General features: G+C 38.3%; 1 protein-coding gene across 3 annotated transcripts in view; it reads right to left on the minus strand.

Annotated features, from left to right (window-relative positions):
- SGTB (small glutamine rich tetratricopeptide repeat co-chaperone beta) overlaps positions 1-12,245 on the minus strand; it is a 43,921-nt gene that overhangs the window by 2,743 nt on the left and 28,933 nt on the right. For 2 of the 3 annotated variants that reach the window (XM_007079890.3, XM_042987643.1), the window contains 3 exons: positions 6,493-6,597; positions 2,433-2,571; positions 2,266-2,328 (listed from right to left, as the gene is read on the minus strand). In XM_007079890.3, coding sequence (XP_007079952.1) covers positions 2,266-2,328; positions 2,433-2,571; positions 6,493-6,597 — 307 coding nt within the window. The remainder of the gene's footprint in view (positions 1-2,265; positions 2,329-2,432; positions 2,572-6,492; positions 6,598-12,245) is intronic. The other variant, XM_015536572.2, reaches the window with a different exon arrangement.

The raw sequence follows: 12,245 nt of genomic DNA on the forward strand, positions 1-12,245 counted from the left end.
TCATTTCACAATCTTTTTTTTTTTTTTTTTTAGTTTATTTTGATAGAGAGCAAGAAAGAGCATGAGTGGGAGAAGGGCACAGAGAGACAGAGAGAATCCCAAGCAGGCTTTGTGCTGTTAGCACAAAGCCTGATGTGGGGTTCTAACTCACAAACCGTGAGATCATGACCTGAGCTGAAATCAAGAGTAGAACGCTTAACTGAACGAGACACCCAGGTGCTCCTTTCACAGACCTTTTTATCTGATTCTGCAAAAGCAGTTCACCCTCTTCTAGTCTCTGGGACGTAGAAGAGATACAGAGGAGATGCTAGAGCTTTTCTGGCCACTTTGAAGTATGCAGTCCTCTAGTCACTCTAAGGTAGAAAACAACCTCCGGAATTCACTTCTTGCTCACTGTAATAACCAAATACATAAAATTCATTTACAGGCAAAACGTTTCACCTCCCAAACATGGGCCTACTAGAGGTGGGCCAGTTGCCTGCTCTTTTTTCACCACAGTGCCTCTATGCCTCTTCTCCCAGCTTGTTAGGCAAGAGTCCTGGCTCTGTGGGAAGGAAGAGAGTCACAGGTGCAGGCAAATTCTTTGATGACTGGTACTAGCTCAGTGGTTCTGCACCTGTGCTCAGTGGGTGTGCAAGTTGTTTAAAACTACTCTGGTTCTCTATAGCGGCACTTTTGAGGTCCTGCAGAAACTTCCCCCACCCCCACCAATCTGGGCATTTCTCGTCCATTCTCTGAAAAAGATAATTAACTTTCTGGAAGGACAGTATGAAGAACACTGTAGTCCCAGGTTCTTCACAGCCCTCTAGTCCTGAGGCTCTGTATTGGAAACCTTTCTGGGCAGATTCACACAGGACTATCTTATGAGCACATGTGCTCACCTTGGTCCACAGGAAACACATCTCCCCTCCACTGGCTTCAGTACAGTTACTTCCTAAACCATACAGCCTTCTTTACCTGGCATGTCAGACCCCAGTCTACTGTCTTCCAAACTGAGGGCCATTTAGAAAGCTAAGAAGGCCAGAAAAGCCTTTTCTCTGTGGGCTAGAGAGGAAGGCAGCCCTTTACTTCCCTCATACATGAAAAAGGGCTTTGTAACTTCAATAGCTTTCTCCAAAAAGCCTGACTCTCTATCAACCTGACTCTTTATACAAGTCACACAGTATGTTTTTTACCCACACCTTTTGCAACACTTCACTTTGGTGCACAGCATCCAAAGCAGATTTTGGCTAAACCAAATCTGAAAGTATAAGAAATCCATTTTCACATCCTGCTTCAAGAGCATAACCTGACACCCGCAAATGAGTAACAATGCTTAAAAATGTCACAAAACCTACAAAGAGACATATAATTGTTGACATGTAAACCGAAAGACCAACTTAAATTTGATGGGCTCAATCCTGAGACTTGAAGAGAGTTCCTGAATTATTTGCAAGTCCTAATTAACTACTGTCTACAAAGATTTCAACTACCAATTGCTACAAACCTACTAAATGTTCAAAAGACTTCTTTAACTCACTGGAAATGAGCTCTCCATGCACTTCAACTCAAATGAAGATTTTTGTGGATGCATGACAACATTTTTTGAAGGAACCAAAGGCAAACACTAGTACCGCAACCTTCCAAGGGCATGGCATGTGGTGGAATGAATGATTCTCAGCCAGAAATATTACAGATTACCCAGGTAATATCCCTGACCCATGAAATCAGAGTTTCCACATTTTGGACCAGAACATATATGTTTTCAAAAAGATCCATGAGTGATTTTGTTGTTTTGTAGGATGAAGTACATACAAAGGAGAATTATACTAAAAGTTCAAATAAACTCTTATGAAAGGAAGGAAGCAGACCATGTTGAGAGGAGAGCTTAGGGAACCACCACAGCCAAACTCCTTAGATCAGACCTCCATTATTAGGGATCTTCCTAAGGCCACTTTCACGTAAAAGAGTTGTTTTTAGTCTTTTGTAGATTTGCAGACCCCTTCACCAATCAGATGAAAAAAAAACAGTTCTCTCTAGAAAAATGCATATACGTACATGTATACAAATTTTTATATATAATTTCAGGGAATCCATGGGCTTCCTAAAGTCCATCCATGGCTTTCTCATAAAGAGATCCATACCTGAGCCAGAGCATTATATGACCATTCTACTGCTGTTACCCCCACCACCTCTACAAAAGCTCCCCTATTTGTTTCTTCAAGTTTGGGAACCATATAACTCTATGGAAAACAGCCAGCAGAGCAGAAAAGGAAATATACTCACCATACTAATGAAGGCTGGATTATTTATTAAGCTAGCCATGTCAAAGCTCAATCCAGTTCCTGTCTGTAAAACAATTAAATCTGAGAATTATTCTAACCACTAAAATTTGATTCTAATAAATTGTGAATGAGAGAAAATATTTCCCTCACTTGGCATTAATAACTTACAGGACTAGATACCTCTCTTAACTTCTGTTCTGCTATTTTCAGATTTGACTTGTAAGAATCATTTTCAGGGTCAAGATCTAATGCCTTTTGATAACTTGTAACTGCTTCTTCAAATTTATTTATGGCAGTGAGGGCCAGTCTGAAAAGAATAAAATATAAGATATGATTAAAGAACATCACAAAGAAACATCTGTCTCAGTATTCGATGTGAATCCAGACTACACATTTAACTTATTCACTGTACTATGATTCACAGAAGTGTCACTAAAATTCCTTCTAATTCCAAGATTCGTAAGTCTGGACTTTATCTATTCTGCTTGCTGACAAACGTGGCTGTCCTATGAATCATGAATTTAATGCTTAGAAATGACTCTTACCTACCCTTCCAATTTTAAGCCTAATATGTGAAGTAATTTGCCTTATGAATGATAAAGCTCCACAAAGATGAGAGCTAACAATCCTGTGGCCATTTTAACTCCATGAAGCTAAAACCATTTCAAGAACTCTGAACTAGATTTGTGCTTCCTAATGTCCCACTTTCTTCCTTCTTCCTAGCAGGGACACTGAGCCACAATAAATGTCAATTTGCCATTAAAAAAGTAAAAATAGGGGCTCCTGGGTGGCTCAGTCAGTTAAACGTTCAACTTCGGCTCAGGTTGTGATCTCGCAGTTCCTGAGTTCGAGCCCACAGCGGGCTCTGTGCTGACAGCTCAGAGCCTGGAGCCTGCTTCAGATTCTGTGTCTTCCTCTCTCTCTGCCCCTTCCCTACTCATGCTCTCTCAAAAATAAATAAACATTAAAATAAATTTTTTTAATTAAAAAAAATAAATAGAAATAAAAATAAAAAATAAAAATGGGCTATGAGGTATCAGCAAGCTTCTCCTGAACAAGACATGTTTATTGTCAAGTAAATAAAATTAGCACCCTTTACAACTCAACACATATCCCAGGCACAGATCAAAGAGTTAGTTACTAAATTTTTATATTTTCGCTACCTAGTTAGTAGAATTTATTTATCAGACAATTACTTCAGAACTACATAATAATGGTGTATATGGAGAGAAAGTACTGACGTTTTTTATTTGTTCTATGTTCATTTTTAATAAATTACCCCAATTCTTTCTTGGACGACTTGCCTCCCAGACTTCTGATCTAGACAGAATACAGGGCCTAACCAAAGAAAAGTTCTTAGGACCTAATTTGTTTTCTACTTGTCAACCATGAAAGATACGTCATCAGAGTCCTCAACTAATCAACAGTCAATAAGTATTTATTGAAATCCTACTGCATACCAGAGACTACTTTATAGTTCACAATGAGAAAGGAAAAGTCCTTGAGTTTAAGAAAATTTCATCCTCCCTGGGAAAATAAGCAATAAGAAAACAAAAAAAAAATAGTAATATTAAGGAGAATGAATAGGGGAGCTCCTCAAAGACAGGCACACTAAAAAGACCTGAGTGATGAGAAGAAGGCAGCCACATGAAAATCAGAGGAGGGGCATCTAAAGAGAAGACACAGCAAACACAATGGCCCTGAGAAGGCTCAAGGAACGGGACAAAAGCTGATGAGGAGGAAGCACAGAAAATAAAGTGTGGAAAGAGATGACATCAGGGAATAATTAGGTGCCAGATCATATATGACTGTGGTTTGGAGTCTGGATTTTATTCTGGTTGCAATGGAATGACAGATCTGATCTATGTTTTAAAATGTTCACTCTGGCTTCTCTGCAGAAGACTGACATGGGTGGGGGTGGAAGGGTAGCAAGGGCACCAGTTATGAAGCTACTGCAATAGCCTATTTACGAGATGATAATTTGACTAGGGCTATAAACAAGACAGCATTCAAGATACGTAGTACTGATTATGGAAACCAGAATTGACAGGACTTGCTGATAGAATTAGTTGTGTCAGGTGTAATAAGAATGAAGGAGACTCCTAGGCTTTTGACCTGAGCACTGGGTATAGGTGAATGATGACACCATTTACTGAGATGGGGAAGATTTAAGAAGGGAACAAAAGTTCTTTTGGGGACATGTTAAGCTTTAAATGCCTATTAAATATCTAGGTGGAGATGAAAAGTAATTGAATATATGAGTATGGAATTCAGGCATATAACTTAAGAGCTCCATCAAACAAAGCTGAGTCTCATTAATAACAGTAGTTAAATTCTATAAAGTCACCACAAACACTAAGTTAGTAAATAATGAACAACTCCTCCTAGAGGAAATACAGGGTTGGGATCCTGTGAGCTTTTGGTTACAACATTTTCATCAATAGGTCAAAATATAATCTTATTTTACATGTGTTTCTGTTTAAAGAAACCTTATTTAATATATATTACTGATTCATTAGCAATGAACTAACAGTCAACAGCACTAACTCATTTCCGATCAAGAATTATCTAACACATGTATTTTCTTCATAAGGTGCATTCTAGCCTTCTTGTGCTTAGGAACACTAGACAACACTTCAGCCTACATGTGGGGGCCAGTGTAAACAGGAAATCAACCACAAAAGGCATGAAAAAGCAAAAAAAAAAAAAAAAAAAATACAGCACTAAAAAAACTGTGAAAAGGACACTTGTTTACAGCCTAGAGCTAAAACAAAAAGGCAGAGCTTTATCAGACCTCTGCGGAGAACTGGCATGATAGACAAGTGACTGAAATTTTTCACCCTTCTGTGAATGACCACCAAAGCACAGTGAGTATTGATTTGGGGGTTGCAAACAAATTGCAGCATGTAGGCAAATTCATGAATACAGACTCCATGAATAATGAGTACGGACTTAAAATGGAATTTAAAAGCATGGGACAGGACAGAATCAGAAGAGAGAACAGACAAACGACAGCAGCAGGAGAGAAAGCCCTGAAGTACGCCATTATTTAGAGGCAGTAGAGAAGGAAGAAACAGTAAGAGAGACGAGGAAAGAGCATCCAGTGAAGGAGAAGGAAAACTAGGAAGTATGATGACAGAGAAGCAGAGAGAATAAAGTATTTCAAAAATGAGTCAATCATGCTGGGGCACCTGGCTGGTTCAGTCAGAAAAGCATGTGACTCTTGATCTTGGGCTCGTGAGTTCAAAGCCCCCATACTGGGTAGAGAGATTACTTAAATAATCTTACAAAAAAAGTTACTTGTGCCAAATACTAAAACATGGAGCAGGGTAAGGATACAGAAACGAACACTGGCCTTGGCAAAATACAGACAACTGGTGACCTTGAACAGGGCTGTCAGCACAGTGATAGAGACAAAGGCCTTATTGGAGTGAGTGGAGAGCAAATGAGACATGAGGGAGATGAGGGAGCAAACCCAGCCAGCCATGGGGACAATGCAGAAAAAGAGGAGCTGGGAAATGGCCTCGCGGAGTAAAATCTTGGTTCCAGTGGGTTATTTTCTAGGACCTTTCCACGCGCAGTCACTGCCGCTGTTAGAGACAACCTTGTGTTGCAGAAGATAAAGGAGAGGACTCCAAGGGTAAAGTCCTGAAGAAGGTACAAAAGGATAAGACCTAAGGCATGAATGAAGTCTTAGATAAGAACCCTCCCATTTGAAAAGGAATAAAAGGCAGTCTGTGAGGATATAAATGCAAGTAGATTGGTTGATTCAGAAGTAGGAAGAGTTATTTTTCTTCTACATGGATCTATTTTCTTAGTTAAGTGCAAGGCAATACCATCAGCTGAGAGCTGCCATAGAGGGTATGGTAGAAATTTGAAGAGAGAAAAAGTGAGAAGCAGCCACTCAGCGTAGTAAGGTGAATTTGGAAGCAAGTATAGTAGCATTGTCTGCCAAGATATTGAGTGCTCATTTGAGATTTGTGGCCTTGAACAGGAAGTGAGTCTACTGAGTAAGGTTGTATTATTTTCTCCAACAACCAACCATTCATCATACAACTGATCATCTCTATCCCAAGTCATAGAAATTGCAGTCATTTCCTCTCTCAATGTTATATTTATCCTCCTAATAGAGAATGCAATATTTAAGCAGGAAATTGAAAACCAAGCCATTAAGAACAGCATATTTGATACTCCTTGGTACTACTTTGAACATTTTGCCAGAACTTACCCCATTCTCCCATAGGCCTTGCTGTACTTTGAATCGATTGCTATTGCTTTCTCACAATCCTTTATTGCATCTGTGTAGTGACCTAATTTACTCTGAGCAGCAGCCCTAAGAGAAAGAGAAGAGATATTTATTACAAGCTGCCTCAAGGCACTAATTGAGATTAGTACTAATAAAACTATATTTTCCTTGTCCCACTTTGCATATAACTTCCAGTAAATATCTAAATCAAACCAAGATAATTCTACAATCAAAAAGATAACTCAAAAACAAAATTCAGGGGCTCCTGGGTGGCTTAGTTGGTTAAGCGTCTGACTTCAGCTCAGGTCATGATCTCGTGGTTTGTAAGTTCAAGCCCCCTATCGGGCTCTGTGCTAACAGCTCAGAGCCTGAAGCCTGCTTAGGACTCAGTGTCTCCATCTCTCTACCTCTCTGTCTCTCTCTCAAAAGTAAACATTAAAACAATTAAAAAATAATTCAGAGAAAATATGCAGGCCACCTTTCACTGTGTGCTTTCCTACAGAAAAGACAAATAAGTGAATCATACAACTGATCTACCTACTTATTGCCTTTTGAATTTGCCCAAACAGAAAACTGAAAACACCAGGAATTACTAGAGGAGAATGCAGAGTGAGAGACAGTGGCAAATGGCTACCCAGGGGTATGCTGTTAAATGATCACTTTACTAGTAGGGTTAAGATCATCATCTGGCAAGTCTAAGATGAAAATCTAACTTACCCGTGTGCCAGAATCTGGCTGCAAACAAAGGATGGCAATGCATTCCATCCACTGAGCACAGAATCTCAGAGCAATTAAGCACTATTGAATCCCTTCTAGGTTACCTCTAACAAATCTCTCCTGGAATAACTGGGGCCTGACAGTATAATCAAGCCACTTCCTCTTCCTGTACACAATCTTGAGTAGACAGCCCTCTGTTTCCCTGTTATAGTGCCCACTTCAACCCTCAAGGCCATAAGCAGAATGACTAAATAAGCAGAATGACTGTTCTACATGCGAGCCCTTCAAACTAAAACATTCCATAACGTCTCCTGCCCTCCATCCCACTACTGCCCTATTCATTCTTCTATTTATTCCAGAATAAATAGTTCTTATTTATTCATTCAACTCATATATCTATCAAGGTCTAGCTAATGCACAGACACTTTTCTAGGCCTAATGGATAGAGCACTAATCAAAATAACAATTCCGGGGGCGCCTGGGTGGCTCAGTTGGTTAAGAACCGACTCTTGGTTTCAGCTTAGATCGTGATCTCACAGTTCATGAGATCGAACCCCACATCAATCAGGCTCTGTGCTGAGAGTGGAGCCTGTTTGGGATTCTTTCATCCTCTCTTTCTCTCTCTCTCTCAAATAAAAAAATAAATAAAAATAGGGGTGCCTGGGTGGCTCCGTCGGTTGAGTGTCCGACTTTGGCTCAGGTCATGATCTCACAGTTCCTGGGTTCAAGGCCGATATTGGGCTCTGTGCTGACAGCTCAGAGCCTGGAACCTGCTTCAGATTCTGTGTCTCCCTCTCTCTCTGTCCCTCCCCAGCTCACACTCTGTCTCTCTCTCAAAAATAAATGAACATTAAAAAAAATTTTAAGTAAACAAACAAATAAATAACTAAAAATAAGATTCCTGGCCTCAACAGTGCTTAGGTTCCTGTGGTGTGAGTGACGGGTGGCTGGCAGGCTATAAAGGAAATGTGGTGGTGAGTCCAATTTTCTGTCAATTTTTCTTCATATAGCATGACTGAGACCCTTTCTTTTCAAATTAGGTTATAAACTAAAAAAAAAAATAAACATATAGCCTCCTTTCTTTTAGTGAAAAAAAAATTTAAGTGTGAAAGTATAGAATTCAACAAACCCAATTTGGTAGTTCACATGAAAAAGAGGTATGGGTTTAGCGACTCAACATTCAACACACACTAACAAGCATGACAAAGATGGCCACTAAAAATGACCATTAAGGGGCACGTGGGTGGCTCAGTCAGTTGAGCATCCAACTTAAGCTCAGGTCACAATCTCATGGTTTGTGAGTTCAAGCCCCACATCAGGCTCGCTCCTGTCAGCATGAAGCCTGCTTTGAATCCTCTGGCTCCTTCTCCCTGCCCCTCCCCCGCTTGCATTCTCTCAAAAATAAATATTTTTTTAAATGACCATTAAAATAAGAGATATAGAATATATCACTTCCAAACAATTAGAAAAAATGAGGTAAAAATAAATCATTACAATAAAAGGCAAAAAATAAAAAAAAGAAGGGGAGAGAGAAGCCAGAACATATCATAGCATAAGAACAACTCAAACTTGGGCGCCTGGGTGGCTCAATCGTTAAGCGGCTGACTTTGGCTCAGGTCATGATCTCACGGTCCATGAGTTCAAGCCCTGTGTCGGGCTCTGTGCTGACAGCTCAGAGCCTGGAGCCTGTTTCAGATTCTGTGTCTCCCTCTCTCTGACCCTCCCCTGTTCATGCTCTGTCTCTCCCTGTCTCAAAAATAAATAAAACGTTAAAAAAATTAAAAAAAAAACAAAACTCAAACTTAAAAGCAATTACAAAGTAAACTAGATAAAAATCAGTTTCTCAAACTGTATACATATCACCTAAAACATAATCACATACATATTAAAGGGACAGAAAAAGGCAATTGGGCCAACTGAAAACCAAGCAAAAAAAAAGCTGATGTAGAAACCCTAATATCAGAAATGAAACAAAAAGTATTATTAAGGATAAAGAGAGTCATTATTACTGATGAATCCTGTTAGTTTAATTTTATGGAAAACATTAATATGGTTCAGAAATCAAACTTTTAAGAAAAGTTTCACTGTCACAGAGGATGGGTGGCATGGGGTAGTTAGGATAAAAATGGGAATGAGACTTCAAAAAGGGTAAAAAAACAAACCTTCAAATGGAGTAAAACAGAAACAAATGATGCCGTGTATCAACAAGAGTTCAAGTGAATTTCAAGTACAGTATGCTGAGTATATATTTTTAATGAGGTGGATTCTAAGGAGAAAAAAATTTGCAAAGAAACCGAAGTTTACTTAGTAGGCTTACTAGTCGTAGAATATTGACATCAGACTATCAACTGAAGAATATTGAAGGGTAGAGCTAATGAGTAAATATACTGGTGGTATTAGATGGCAGCTTTTTTCATTCTGGAAGAACAGAAATCCATACAAAACGGGAATGGTAAGAGAGATTTCTATGAAGATATCTGTATAAACCAATGCCTTTTTAAAAATTCTATTTCCTAGCTCTGTTTACTGAAGAAGCACTAACACTTCTTCAGTAGCAATGATCATGTCTTGCAACCAGATCCTGGTTTCTGAATTCTATTCTCCACTAATAAGAACAGGAGCTACCTGTAGAAATAGCTGGGCTCAGGTCCAGGGCAGAGAAAACACAAGGCAGTGTGGAATACCTTGATGTCTCAGAAAGTAAGAAAGTACCCAAAAACAAGACACATAGCCAGTTTAAAGGGGCTCCCACCAGCTAAATATGGAATAATAGAAGTGCCAAAAATAATGATTATGGTCATTTATTATAACATATTAAATAGGGTTTTAAAAATTCATGAGTCCATAATGATACTCAAAAGAGTTGGGGGAGGGAGAAGGAGGAGGAAAGGAAAAATGAGGGAATGGAAAGAAGCTCTTCTCTACAGAAATAAGCTCTTCTCTACAGAAATATGTGAGGAAATATATGTAAATAAAATTATAAAATCAGAAAATCATCATTTTATAGCAATCAGCATTTTACTAAGTCAAGGAAATATCATGAATGGATGGTAAAACATTGAGTAAAAGATTATTGGGGAATGGATATTCACATGATCTGACCCTACAGATAATTTTTAATTAGAAAAGGAATAATAAGAGAGATATGGTGGTTACCACCCTAAGATATCAAACTTACAATCACCATTAATGGATAGCTTGAAATTATGTGCCTCCTACCATAGTGCAATAAATGGTACACTTTTATTTATGTTATTATTTTTGTAGGCTTCACACCAAACTTTAACCTCAAATTAATCATGAGGAAGCAGTCACACAAATCAAGAATATGGCACTTTCTATAAAATCACTGGCCTGAACTCTTTAAATATGTCTGTCATTAAAAATAAATAAATAAATAAATAAATAAATAAATAAATAAATAAACACAGTAATATTTTCTAGATTAAAGCAGATGAAAGTGACATAGCAAAATGCAATACACAAACAGTGATTGGATTCTGGATGAAAAGACATAGATAGCTACAGAAGGTATTTTGGGGACAAATGGAGAAATTTCAATATTAATGCCATTTTCTTACATGTGATGGGAATGATAGTTATGAAGAGTATATCCTTATTCTTAAGAGATATAATTGAAGTATTTGGGACCACCAAGAAAATTTTATACACAGGTACACACACACACACACACACACACACACACACACTCATAAAAAGACAGAAAGAGACAAAAAAAGTAAACATGGCAAATGTTAGCTATTTCTGATTCTAAGGTAAGTATATATGGATGTTCATGTATTACTCTTTCAGTAAGCTGAAATAGGTTTTAAATAGTTTTAAATTTATTTTCCTAAACACACATACATTCCATAATAAACTTATGATATTATAGATAATATATAATTTATGATTATATACATTAAAACATGCTGACATATGACTGCTTCATGATTAGCAGTCTTCAAGTAAAGGCAATTCTCCCTTCTAAAATTCACTGTATCAATTCAACTCAAACTTTCATTGAAAACTATAATATGCTAAACCCTGAACTCCAAACCAAATACACAGTGATGAAGAGGATATAATTCTGTCCTCCAATCTTTCACTGCCTTAATAGGGAAAAAGACATGTAAATAAATAAGTAAATAGTATGATAATTTCAGCAATGGAATCAAAGGAGGTATCGACAAAGTATGAGAGGAAGAGGCAACATGAGAAAAGTCTGGTTAACCTTCTGCAGAGGTGTCTAATAGAACTTCCTGTGATAAAGAAGTTCTTCATCGGTGTTATTCTATACAGTAGTCCCTTCCCACTTGTAACTAAAGAGCACTTGAAATATGGTAATGCAAGTGAGGAACTGAATTTTTTATTTTGTTAAGTTGAACCTACATCTGAGCAGCCACATGTGGCTAGGAGCTACATTACTGATTAGCACCACTCCATAGGACATGGTGGGGAAGGGCAGAAGGGCATGGACAGGAGGCTGGGAAGAGAAGAAATTTAAAAAGTCTTTCCAGGGGTGCTCGGTGGTTTCATCGGTAGAACATCTGACTGTTGATCTCAGGGTTCTGAGTTCAAGCTCCACATTGGACATGGAGGCTACTTTTAAAAAAATGAATAAAAAATAAATGTAAAAAAATGTTTTAAAGTCTTTCCTAGGAAACATTCTAGGCAGAGCACATAAAGCCACGGGGAGATGTTGCAACATGTTACTCATAAGAAGTCAGCAAAAGCAAGAATTACATGATTAATTTCACATTTTAGAAAGACTCTTTTGGCAGAAGAATGGATTGCGGAGGGCAAGTAGAAACGTGAAGCCAAATGAAGCTACTACAGCACTAATCTAACAGATTTAAGAACCTAAGGGAATAGTGATGGAAATGGAGGAGGGAACAAATGGGCTACTGGGAGGTATATCGAAAAGGGAAACTGAGGAGAAGACACCCTGATCTCTGGCTTCAGATGCTGATAACAAGACAAGGAATAAAGCAAGGAGAATCACACCAAGGAAGAAG

This window comes from Panthera tigris, chromosome A1, assembly GCF_018350195.1.
Source record: "Panthera tigris isolate Pti1 chromosome A1, P.tigris_Pti1_mat1.1, whole genome shotgun sequence".
In the NCBI taxonomy this organism is placed as follows: Eukaryota; Metazoa; Chordata; class Mammalia; order Carnivora; family Felidae; genus Panthera; species Panthera tigris.